The sequence below is a fragment of the Paramormyrops kingsleyae genome, chromosome 14 (assembly GCF_048594095.1).
Source record: "Paramormyrops kingsleyae isolate MSU_618 chromosome 14, PKINGS_0.4, whole genome shotgun sequence".
Taxonomy (NCBI): domain Eukaryota; kingdom Metazoa; phylum Chordata; class Actinopteri; order Osteoglossiformes; family Mormyridae; genus Paramormyrops; species Paramormyrops kingsleyae.
This window is the reverse complement of record NC_132810.1, coordinates 17,357,073-17,369,900: the sequence shown is the minus strand read 5'-3', so window position 1 is coordinate 17,369,900 and position 12,828 is coordinate 17,357,073. Positions and strand designations below refer to the sequence as shown.

Sequence of the window (12,828 nt, the reverse complement as noted above, 5' to 3'; positions counted from 1 at the left end):
ACCCCTACAGACAATTTGCCAGTTAACCTTGGCATGTTTTCGGAGTGTGGGGGAAAAATCATGGGGAGAACATACAAGCTCCACACTCATGGAGCCATGGCGGAGACTCAAACCTGGTCCCAGAGGTGTGAATCAACGGTGCTGACCACTGCACCAGTATACCGCCCCAACTCTGCCACTCTGTGCATATTCATTTCCTACAGTTTGCAAAGAACAATATTCACAATTGCATTCATTTTGGTAGACGGAAGGACACAGCACTGGAATTTCTGACAATTTCAGAGACTGAGCCCTGAAAAGCACCGCTCTATTCCCTTTATATTAATATCAAAAAGAATGAGAGTGCACGTGACTTTACTATGATCTGATTAATAAAGAAGAAAGCAATCAACCCAATTACATACACACAAGCACACACATGCTACGCTGGAGGGCAGCTCCCAGCAGGACATCATGCCATACCTATGACCAAGAAACGTGGAGGAAATTAGGCTATTTTCCACGCAAAGGTAGGGTCGGATGCGGAGTTAAAATGATATTCCCGACAGTAGTTCCCACGACGGGATTTTGGGTCCAGCAGCCCTTTAAAGCAGAGAACACCAACCCCGGATCGACCAGTTCAGGTATCGGGCTCGCGGAATCCCCTCGTTATCGGATTATTCCTATATGCATTATGTAATGTGTCTGCACGGTGATTTCCCAGCGTCGGCACGGGCTGCTCTTTAATCACTGCTGCCGTCCTTGCGGTCCCTTCTCCGGCACTGCAGGCGCACACATTTCTGCTGCTTCACCTTTAGGGGACCCAAGGCATGCATAGGGGGTCGCGGTGCCATAGGAATTTAAAAAACTTCACCATCCATAACGAAATAGAAAAAGGCACTGGGGCGAAAGCGAGGATCCCGCTTAATTGGCAGCGGAGTAAAGTTAAGCGGAGCGGCCATTCAGAGAAATACCTGCAAGTATAAATCATGCGTGTCTTGGCACTATAACCAGAGGGAAATAACAGCTTAGGCGCGTGGGAGCAGGGGCTGTGCCCGGTATTTAAAAACACTGAGCCGTGGACACTTCCCCATAATAATCCTTATGCATTTCCCTTGTGTTTTGTCCGCTCGATTTTCGTGCAGGGCGTAACTGATCTGTTCCTTACAGCACCGGACCGTCACCTTCATCTCAATACTTCCCCCCCCCCCCAAGTGCCATAACGCTTTACATGTGCACAATTTCTATATACAATTTTTTTCTACCGTTTATGTCAGAAAAAAAAACGCTCAAAGAGCAAAATCTCCATACAAAAAGTAGTTGGACAAAACCGATAACTGGTAATATGAATAATTTTATTATTAGTATTTGTAACTAAAAATGTACCTGAGACTGAAATATTTCAATGGACGATTCACAGTTTCGCGCAGCTCTCAAGTCGGATCTTGAGTTTTTTCCTACAGGTAACAGAATAATATTGTATCGCCAATTAAAGAAAATTACCTTCTTCAGCGCTGACATTCTAGGTAATTCCTCTTCTCGGGTCGCCTTTACATGCTGAGCTCCACCAGCGAAGTTCCCGGGATAGTGCAAGCGTTTAAATGGGTATGCGCTGGTCGATAGGCTGGGGCGCTGCTTGATATTCCCGTCGCGCTTCCCATGCGCTGCTGTCAAAGCGCTCTTCACAGCTGGGCGACACTGCGCATGTCAAGAAAGTTAGTGCGGAAGCCGCGAGAGATCTGGTGGACACCATTTTGGGAAGGTCGAATTATTACGCTCATCTACCCAAAACGCAGTCTGCAAAATGCTTCAAAAAGCAACAAAGTAGCGTATCATAAATTAAGTTTTAATTACTGTTTATGTCAAGTGGAAAATGTGCAAGTAAAATGTTAGTAGAACAGTAGAGACAGCGCTACTTCCTCCTCTTATGGCATGGCTAGCAGGGAAGAAGGTAAGAATCTAAAGCAGCCAAACTGAGTCTCATCGGAAACGCGGGCTGCTTTCATTCTGTGGGGAGGTTTATTTGAAAACGTACAGTCTGGTGGCATAGCTCACTAGTCACTAGTTTGCGTAACATATCTAGCCAGCTGCAGATTACTCAGAACTGCATTAGCTCAATAGCTAGCCAAGCTAAAAAAGCACGGACCAGCTGGGATGTCTTTTCATTGTATTTTAATTTGGGTAGTTTTCGGAGGCATTGAATGATCTAATTCTTGCACGGAATCATTTGCTGTTTTAGGGAGTGGCCCTAACGTAAACCATCTTCAAGCTTACGGGTAATAGTCTAACGTACATTGTGTTATTACTGGAAATTGATAATTTGCTTGTAATTTTATAACCCTATATATAGAATGAGGAGTCTTGATGGTGCACAAAAGTACAGAAAATGAATTGGTTGGAGTATAACGTAACTTTTCGAACAGGTGGCATGACATGTACATGATATGTAATTGATGACAATGATAGGACGCGCCGTACTTATCATAAACATGAACAGCGACATAGTCGGTATATATTTTCCAGTACCTGGGAAAACAAACTGAACATTTTAACAGAAGCATACTGCACGTAACAAAACTACATCATTGTTAATGCTAGTGACTTCATGTTATTTGTTTCGAGAATAAGTTTATTTCAGGCTCCTAGGCAGAACGTTTTGGATGATCAAAAAAGTAAAGGAAGTATTCATACCGGGTTGCTAATTTTGCTCTGCGGGCTGGCATGAGATTTTCAATTGTGCACACGCATTTACATGTATGTAACAGTGCTATTACCTTGCAAATAATCTGTAGAGTTGGCAAACTATCCCAATACTATTATTAAATGTACCTAATTTTAGGTTTATAATGAAATAATATACATTTCTTGCATGAGAGTTGGCAAGCCAGAGTAATGGCAGGTTATGTTAATCATGAACTACGTTCGATTACACCCTTTTAGTGTTTCACAAGAAAGTTTTGGGGAAGCTGTACCCGGTGCCGCAGAGGTCTGAAAAAAGCCAGAGTCCGAAGAGAGACGCCGAGGCTGCGATAGAAAAAACGGGTCTGGGCATAAAGGCGGGGAAGAGACCGATAACCGGTGAAATGAACTACCGGCCTCTGTGCTGTTTCTGCGTGTGTGTTTTTTTATTTTGCTTATCCGAGGAAAGCCTCAATCATTTTACAACTTAATTTGCTCCTTTTCACTGTAGTTTTTCCGCAATACTACATAAAGCTTTTGCAGTGTATGCATGCATCAGAAGCCCATCCTCTCTGTGCCTCTCCCTTTTGTGTGTTTTCAGTGAATACCCTAAGTAATGTGGTGCATTAAAGCCTGAAACGTGGCGTTTATATTAAATTCCTTTTCCATTCCAGGAATTTTGGCTCTCACAGCCACTAAGGCACAGAAGAGGGACATTAGTAGTCTCAGATTGGATTGCTGTAGTACTGATGTATTTCAATAACCCCTTTGTGCTCTCATCACCTCAATGAAATGTCTGAGAGTTGCTCTTCTCCTCTCTTGCTGTGTTTTGGAAGACACACAGAATGCCTGCCAGCCACACAGGAGATTGTACACAGTTCTGCCCCCACCGCCGGATTTTGTGTCCAATGACAAGGGATCTGGGCCCCTCCCAGCTACTGGGGTGTTAAACACAGATGTGCATCTTGCTGGTAAGATGGTTACAATCCTGCCTTTGTGAACAATCCTCATGGAGAGTTTCGAACTGTGTCAGATTTAACTCGGTGCTTGAAGTTGACAGCCTTGCTCAATGGTCCAATGGTGACATCACTCTGCCGATGCTGGGATTCGAACCAGCAACCTTCCCATCACACACAGTTTAGGGGCTGTGTGACCCTGCCTTCTCAATTGAACATCACTTTCCATAAAAGCATCTGCAATGTAAATAGAATGTAATATAATTATAAGACGTGTCCCAAAAAATCTGCATGTCCAGACACCATTTTTGAGGGGGGTTCATCAGCTCTGTAAATTTACACATCAATTTGTGTCCAGTTGCTCCTTTTTGTCATCCTGACTGCATTTTGAAAGCAGGATGGTAATTGGGGTTACTTAAACCTGATTATGAGCAATCTTGCCTGTTCCTTATTTGCATAGCCAGTCTACCCCACTTTGTGATGGTCTTGGGCTAATGAAAAATGTAATGAATGTTTCTGTGGGAGCCGCGTCTTATTTTATAAATACCGAGACTGAAAAGCTGGAAGGATGAGGTTGTGGCCTCTCCGTTCGAAACGTGACTAATATTGCAGTTTAGTCATTGCAACTAAATTAAGGGGATAAAACAAATGAAGCCTTTTAACTGAAGGCTGTTGTGAGTGCACACATCTCTGGATGTAGCCATTCTCCCGTTCTAGTCGGGAGATTCATAATTCATTTTGTCATAGCCACTTCAAGTCTTAATGCTTTGATCTGCCTGGTAACCAGTGTCAAAGGTATTTTTATGTCATTGTGCATTTGACAGAAAGATTTTCTATGGCACTCATTACTGCCGAGTGGTATACTGTAATATCACGTGTAGAACTCGACATTTCTTTTAACATGTCACACATCAGAAAAGTCCTCACTTAAGATTCTGGTTTTGTTTACAGAGATTAGTAGTGTGGCATAACACTGAGAATTCTGGGATGGAACAGATGTAATTTTATGCAGCAATAACTTATAAGATCCTAACTTAATTGAATCGGCCTTTAGTTCTTGGTGAGATTTACTGAATAATACTGTAAATGTGAACAGGGGAATCTTTTTGCATGCTCATCTTAGGATTATTGATTACTAACAAATAGCTAAACATGACCTTTAAACAAAATAGATTTTTTTTAGAGATTTAAGGTCATCTGAATGGGTGTAACAGGCACTCGCTGAGCTGAATTTCCTAATATTTTTGGAAAAGTCAGTGGCTGAGTTTCCTGGGTATGCAGGAGATGACGGAGGTCTTTCTTGGCGGAATGCAGCCGTGTTTCTGATAAGCGATGCATGGAGAAGGGGAGTGTGGCTTTGTGGGTAATTTTGTATTCCCTGTGTGCCGCACGTCAGACAGACCTGAGACGGTGGCTGAGTTTCGAAGGCAAAGGCTGCTCGTTTGGCCAGCTGGCCGAAGTCACCTTATCAGAGTGGGGGGTGCAAGTCAACAGTGTCTGTGTTTACTCCATGCGACAGCCCCCCACCCCCCCGTGGCTGCTAAACACCCAGTCGTGGTGCAGAGAATGGAATAAAGGCGTTTCTCTCCATGATTTTATTTGTGCCATTGGTGAAGGTGCGATTAAAGTACCTTTTCTCTTTATCTCTCTTTCTGGGGTCCGATAAAGGTTCCGTGCCTTTCAGGCCCACTTATTCTCAGTGGTTATCCTCTGGCTGATCCATTTATTGTTTGCTTGCGATTTCACCACCCCGAGCGAAACGTCTGATAGCATCGCAGTTTCCGCCAAAGCGTCCTCTGAAGAGAAAATGGATTTTTCCACTGTCATGCTGCCCCTTTGATGGTTGTGTTTGCCCTGACCACTAGGGGGCACAATGTGACCTCACCCCTCAGAATGACATCAGAAAAGACACTCAGAGATCTTAGTGAGTGGAGATAATCCTGTCATCAGCTTTGTCAGAGGGATTGTGAGGTCAGCTCCGCATTATAAAGGCATCAAGAAACCTCACATACTTTCAGAAACACACAGAAAGTGACATTTTCATTTTTTTAATGTCCCCAATTTTAATTAAACTTATTTTGTAGCTGGTAGACGTGTTGAAACACCTATTTCAGATTCCTGATTACAAATGGGAGGAAAATGTCTTTCAGTAGTGTATAATGTCCTCAGTGATATAAGCAGCTTTTTTTATTTGTCGTTGAGAGAACTTTTGTTTGAATTTATTTCAAATCGATTGATTTATTTATTTGGCCAGATGAGGATGAAGAGGTTTTCCAGTGTGGAGGGCAGCGAAGGAGGAGGAGGAGGGTGAGGAAGGCTGGAAGAGATGGTGCAGAGAGCCCGGCGGTCCAGGCTGCCGGAGGTCAGGAGGATGAGGTGACCCCCACCATGGCAGAAGGAGAGACGAAGCTCAGCAGGAACAAGAGGAGGAAGCTGAAGAAGAAACGGCGCAAGGAGAAGTTCCTCTCCCTAGGTCTGACTCCCAGTGCTGCTGCCCTGCAGTTCATTTACCAGCCAGAGGAGGGCAGCAGAGAGGCCGAGGGCGAGGAACTGATAGAGGACACACAGAGTAATGAAAAGCAAATGGCTGAGCTGCTGGAATTCCTCCAGACAACTCTGGAAGTCTATGGCCGTGAGTATTCTTGCATAGATGCTTGGTTATGGTCCTTATGTGATGGCGGCTTCATTAAGCTACGGTTGTACGGTCGAACCCTGAGATTAGCGGTTATTGCTGTTTTTCTGTGGTCTCTACCCCCACCGAGGGCCACAGATGAGAGCCGGGCGGCGGAGAAGCTCAAATGAGCAGCAACAGCAAGAAAAAAAAATTAAATCAGATATAAAACTCTGAGATCCGGGAGCTGAAAGGCGACATTTAAGGATAATATGAAAAGGTTAAGCGGCACCTAGAGACGAGCCTTCAGACGTCCTGATTAGGCTGCCGGTAATCACACGGCCTTCTGAGACGGGCCACGTTATGTAACATGGGGGGGGGGGGGGCTGCACAGTTATTTTCACTGCACTAGAATCAATTGGCTGCACATACTAGTGGTTTTCAGTCCAGAACATGGCGATGCTGATGACTTCATATCTGCAGGAGATGGCTTCATTGGTTCAGTCGTAATGGTGTAATTAGCTGAGTGGCAGGTGGTCCTCGGCTGAGGACCAGTGTGACCATTCTGCATCGCCACCTCCTCCATCATGCTGATGCCCTGTTCTCACCCCGAGGGTCGACCCCAGATGGGAAGCAGCAAGACCTCAGCCCCAAGTCCGGCGCACAGGCCCTGCTTAATGGGCTCTTTAGCCGGGCGGTACCCCCTTCGGACCTGTGCCGTCTGCGGCGCCTTAGGTCACTGGTGCTGCTACGGGATGTGGACCGGCTGAGCACAGAACTGGGCCAATTCCAGCAGAGCACCACCATGGGTCCTGGTGAGCATCAGTCGAGTGCCCCCCCCCTCAGATCGTCCCCCCCCCCCCCCAGGCCGTCAGGTCGCCTTCTGTTTAGGACCCGCTGCAGAACAGGATGCAGGCTGTCTAAATGTCGACGTTGGGGGTAAGCGTGTGCATGGCCAGGTAGCCCAGCCAATGGTGGGGGGGGGGGGGGATGACAGGATTTGGCCCATGAAGGGGATCAGCAGGGACTGGCGGCTTGGCGCTGGACAACGCCCAGGATTTTGGGCACATGCGAGCAGGTGGCCGCTGTGACGTCTGGGCCCTCGCTGGTTGCCACGACAATGCCGGCCTGGCTCATGGCAGATCGATCGCCGGTTTATTTTTACGCACCCCCCCCCCCCGCCAAACAATGCAGCCACGCTGATCATCGCTAGGATGAGGCCCATAGCCTTCAGCTAATGCTAACGCCCGCCGTTTGTAAATAACGCCCGTGGCATGAGACCCACGGAGGCAGGGTGGTGGCGCTGTGTCCACGCCACACTTCGCCAAGCCGAGATGTTCCTCTAAAATCCCGCACCCGCCGCACGGCTCAGCCACTCTCCCTCTGTTAGGCTTTCTGGTGACAGGTACAGCAGACTGGGAGCTCTGTCCAACCCCCCCCCCCCCCGCCTCCACACAGCCCAGAAAGCCGTTAATTATGCAGCTCCAGCATATGGTTCATAATAAAAACCTTCAAAAGTTCTAATTTAATTTATGCCGTGCATCTTCTGCTCTGAATCATTTAATTAAAGCCCCACAAGCTACCGTGCCTGATTCTTCCCCGCGCGGCGATTAAGGCTGTCCGTACGGGAGACACGCACTTTGTTTTGTTTGTTTTCTGAATGAACGAATGAACAAATGCGGAGTGGAAAATGGTTAAAATGGTTAGGGGCTGCGTCACATCCGGCTCCCTGACGGAGACTGGTAACAAGCGTCCCAAATGGCAGCCTTTGTTTTGCTGGCATACAGGAATGCAAATAAGTAATTAGAGGGGCCCTTGATTGCATTCTCCATCAGACAGGGGTTGAGGGGGGGGGGGACTCTGGCAGATTGGTCGTCTTCACACCTCAGCAGATCCGACCCCCGCCACGCGCACACACACTCCCAAATGCGCAGTGTGAACAGGGCTGTTTTACAGCGTCGTATTTCACAGGGACGGGCCTCTCCTGAACACACACACGCTAGATGGGCTTTTTATCGCTTTGGCCAGATCTGATCTGTGGTCAGCTCTCCGGGGAGTCTGGGGCTGAGAGCTTGCAGTGTAGACCGAGGCTGCTCCTCAGATTAGATTAGATTAGATTAGATTAGATTAAGTTAGGTTAGATTCAGCTTTATTGTCATTGTACAGGTACAATAAAATGCATCTTAGCATCAAACCAGAAAGTGAAAATGATACATTAAAGTGCAATAGACAGTATGGTGCAATAAGGCAGCATGCAAATGAGAAATGTGTCTATATCTTAAGAGTAGAATAGAACAAGGGAGAGTATATAAATATAAATACTGATCAGTTTGTATACATGTAAGATATAGTTATATGAACTATTTTTATGTACAGAACAGATATATGTAAAGAGGTTAATGTACATATAGTGCAGCCAAACGTTATTGATATTTCGAAAGGTCAGTTGTTGAGTGGGAAGGGTTGAGAGTTCTGAATGGTGATGCCATCGTGAAAATGTTTGTTTGTTTTGTTCCCCTTTTAACAGGAGAGCTCTCCCTCATTTGTTCCCTGTTCCGCTACTGGATTACGGACATCCTTCCGGCGTCTGGAAAACAGACTGCACAGACTTCATAACTTATCCTGCTCGTGGTGAACACAGGGGTGCCCCCTGTCAGTAAGACTACAGTTACCTCGCTGATTACTCTGGTTAGTAATTGAGCTCTCTCTGTGTAAGTAAAACGTTTCATAGTTATGGTTTGTTTGCTCTGTTCTCTGCCCTCTGAATTCTCCCTCAGGGCGTTTCTCAGTTTGCGCGCTTGACCGCTGTGTTCTCGCGTACCCGTTAACCGTCATCTTCCATTGCTGAAGACCAGTTCTATTACTACGAACAAATATGAAGCATACTTCGGTTGTATCCTCGCTGAACGAGACCAATCCCATGATTCATTGCACCCCAAGTTCATTCTTGGGGTTAGCAAGACTGGTCTCGTCAAGACCACAAGTACGATCTTTGTGTTCTTGGGGTCGAGAAACACCCAAAGTGTTTACAAATTGTAAACGGCTCCTTCCAAACCCATCTCCTGTATCATCCCCACCTTTGTGTATGTCGTTTTATAGCATAAAACCCACCTTTGATTAGAGAAAAGCTTCCTCGTCCCTCATTGGTGGAACTGTACGTTACCAGTGTCCCATAATCCTCGTCACATGTCTGAGTGTCAGACGGAGGGGCTTCGGCAGAATGACCCTTTTGTTTATGATCCTTCATGGAGCCCCATATTTGCCTGGAGCCACCAGTAATCATGGCATCGTGTCAGGCTGTGTTTATGAGCCGCTGTCTGGAGTGGACACCGTGATGCCCAGGGCCACTGTGACGCACCCAGAAGCCCACTTCTCCTTCGTTAGATGAAGAGCTTGGATTCCGACGGGCAGCAGGAGCGTGACAGGATGTCACAGTCGCCTTTGTCCTTGGCCGTCATCCGGGCAGGAACGTCAGAACCAGGCCGCCGGGGCAGACCTGGAAACGGCAGCCGTGCCACTTGGCTTCTTGTTCCCTGACTGTCACACACGCCCAGGCCTGCGTCTGTCACCTCCGCGCCGGGCCGTATTGTTACCGAGCCACAGGTCCTCCAAATTTGCCTGGCTCCTGTCCCTCCTGCAAAAGTGACTAATAAGCCCCATGCGTTTGATGGCGGGATCTCGCCATTTGCAAAAGATGGAACGCCCTGTGGAGGAGGGGCAGAATACACATTTACACCCCCCCCCATCGTTAATTATCACCGCGTTAATTGGTGGACTTGGTTGAGCAAATTACCTGAACACTACCTCTGTGGTCAGATACTCTCTGCTGGGTGAAATGGGGTGACCTCCCTGTGCGACGGCAAGAGAAGCTGGATGGAGACGGCAGCCCGTCGACACGGAAAGCTGACGCTCGGAGTACGGAAACGCAGACGAGGCGGCGTGAGCGAGCTCTTAGCGTGAAAGACTTTCCCAAATTCGCTGCAGAGAAATAAAGGTTAGCCTGGCGACGTGCAGCATTATAAATACCCCGGGGTGTCGTCATTCCTTTGGGCTGAATCGGTGCCAGGAGGTCCGACGTGATCTTCACGGCTTGGAGTTCCTGCTTCCGCCCGTCAGTATTTATTAAAGCAGTTCAAGCTAAGTACCTCGTTCAGCAGCAGCCAGTCATACATTCTGAGAAGATTAGAGAAGAATATGTGGCCATTTTGCCAGGATTTGTTTTGCTGTTTGCCATTAATCGATTACCCATTGTCTTGTGGAGGTATCGATGACAGTTACGGCCTGCATGTACACACACCCATGTTTGTATTCATATCTTTGTGCTGACTGTCCATTCATTTCTATGAATCCCAGCTATGACAACCTGAACAGTGCTGATTCATGAGGCAATGTTGGATAAGTTGACAGTCATCACTGACATTAGGAAGTCGCTTCTGCCCTCTACCCGGCTGGTTTTTGGTCATTGTCAGTGTCTCTTGCTTCACCTTATTCTCGTGTTCTGCTGTCTTAGAAACTTTGAGCCCGGAAGCAGCTGCCTCGCAGTGTAGCCTTCTGCCAACAGAACCAGGATTAAACCAGGAATTTAAAAGGCAGATTTAAAAATAATATATAGTGGTCTGTTAATTTTTTCCAGAGCTGTATACATAATCCACAGACACGCGTTACGCATGGTTATGCTCTAAGGTTTTTTCTCTTTACGGTTCTCCCACTGTTTTGTATTATAAAAGTGCCGTTCAGTAATCCTGCGTAGTTTGCTGAGAATAATGGCTTCCGACAGGGCTACGCTTTGCCGGAATTTCACACATTGCCGCATGTGCCAGACAGCTCTGCTCCTGGGCTAAATAGACTCAGGATTTCTGTGGGATTTTTTTTGGCCATTCTTCTCGTTTCATCTCCGCTGTGTCCTGGGTGAGAAGCCAAACCCTCACTGGCCTCTTTTCAGTCGGTCGGGTGGGGGTTGGATTATTGCCCCCCTGTTGGGTTGGTGATCTGATTTATGCAGTCCGTTGAGTTGAGGTCGAAATCCTTTAGATGAGTGAGATGAGTGCAAGGACTGGGGTTTTTTTTTTTTATGTCTTCAGGCACAAACCCATTGTACTTGAATGAAGATCCTGTAGAAAATAAGCTAAAAGTAATGTATTCAAATTGAGGTGTTTTTAAAGATATTCCTGCTATTTGTCATTGTGTAGAGAACTGCAGTCTCCAGCTTCACCTTGGCCTGTGGAGAGGTTACCCCCCCACCCCGTAATCTCACAGCATCCCAGACTGCATACCACCCCCCGTCCTCTATCGAGAGTAGGTACCATCCTGAAGAGCGAAGGATGGAAGGAAACTTGCCCTCTCATGAAATCTCAAACTCACAGCGTTTCACGGCGAGGTTACAGCTGACTGCCATCATCGCCTTTTTCACACCAGCGCCGAAGTCCGACATCAACCTACTTTTGACCTAAACTGTTCCTCAGTGACCCCTAAAATTCTCCTTTTCATTTGGATCCTTTTGCTTCGAGACTCCTGTGAGTTTCGGGCCGGTCCTTTCAAACTGGCAGCTGGGTGCCCCCTCCGGCCCGGGAGCGGGGCTGCGTCGCTCAGATTGCCGCCGTCTGCCGTTCCCGTCTCCTCTGGGCTCCACACTGTCACCAGACGCCTTTCTTCGTTTTGTCGCGACACCCCATCCGGCGACCTGCGCCCGCGTTTGGCCTCGCGGGGCCTCACAGTGGGACAGTCTCGATCCATCCCGAATTTTCATTAGTAACTTCTGGTGGCTCCATGTGGTTATGGGACCGCCAGCAGAAGAGCGGGTTAATCTCCTGCCACCAGCCCGGCTGGGGCACGGCCTGGCACAGCCTGGCACAGGGTCATATCAACACTCCTGGCCGCTCGTCCACTTTGTGCAGTTGGCTGAAATTGCCTCCCTCTCTCTAACGGCATGAGGGCCCTTTTAACTGAAGGTAGCGCCCACCCGCACCCCAAACCACCACATTCCCTCCCTGCTCTGTTTACGTGCCGAGAAACCCGGTGCCCCTCCTTCGTCCTATTAGTTCAAGAAAACTTTGTCTTCAAGTGCTCAGACAGCCTGTGTGTGTCTGGGCGTCTGTGTGTGTGTGTGTGTGTGTGTGTGTGTGTCTGCGCGTCTCTGTGTGTGTGTCCCCTACCCATTAACCGCAGTCAAAGAAAGCTTGTATGGAAAACCAGCCTGGCTCCGGGGGGCGCCACTCGCACCCGGCTCTGTCCGCTAATCATACCCCCCCACACCTGGGTAAACAGTCTGAAAAAGAATGAATAAATTAAACAAATTATCAAATAAATACCTCATGCTGAGATTGCCTTACGAAGGTCAAAACAAGTCTGGGGACAGTTAAAAGATAACTGGAAATAGAAGAATGGGAACTTGTGTGGGCGGTGGGATTTGGACTTGGGTGCTTTAGCACTCGGGCCGGGCTGGGCGGAGCACCAGAGACCGCGCCTCTCAGGAAGTGATGACGGTCATTACCGCTATAAAGCATTAGTTATTTGCCGAACGGGTTGCTATGCAATTTTATTAAAAGTGTTTTCCTCCTTACTTTCTGTTGTTTGAGAAACAGTGAGGGATAACGGCCCTCCAGC

The 12,828-nt window shown here is 47.5% G+C and overlaps 2 protein-coding genes across 3 annotated transcripts in view; one reads left to right on the top strand and one right to left on the bottom strand.

The window, feature by feature from the left end:
- dlgap2a (discs, large (Drosophila) homolog-associated protein 2a) overlaps positions 1 to 1,626 on the bottom strand; it is a 135,899-nt gene extending 134,273 nt beyond the window's left edge. For both annotated transcript variants that reach the window (XM_023808299.2, XM_072698724.1), the window contains exon 1: positions 1,483 to 1,626. In XM_023808299.2, the coding sequence (XP_023664067.2) occupies positions 1,483 to 1,500 (18 nt within the window). In that variant the 5' untranslated portion in view covers positions 1,501 to 1,626. The remainder of the gene's footprint in view (positions 1 to 1,482) is intronic.
- A 59-nt stretch (positions 1,627 to 1,685) lies between these two features.
- Positions 1,686 to 8,959, top strand: erich1 (glutamate rich 1). Its single transcript, XM_023808360.2, has 6 exons — positions 1,686 to 1,930; positions 2,920 to 3,057; positions 3,495 to 3,629; positions 5,869 to 6,246; positions 6,840 to 7,040; positions 8,753 to 8,959. The coding sequence occupies exons 1-6, from the start codon at positions 1,912 to 1,914 to the stop codon at positions 8,839 to 8,841; spliced, it is 960 nt and encodes a 319-aa protein (XP_023664128.2). The 5' UTR covers positions 1,686 to 1,911; the 3' UTR covers positions 8,842 to 8,959.
- The last annotated feature ends 3,869 nt before the right edge of the window (positions 8,960 to 12,828 follow it).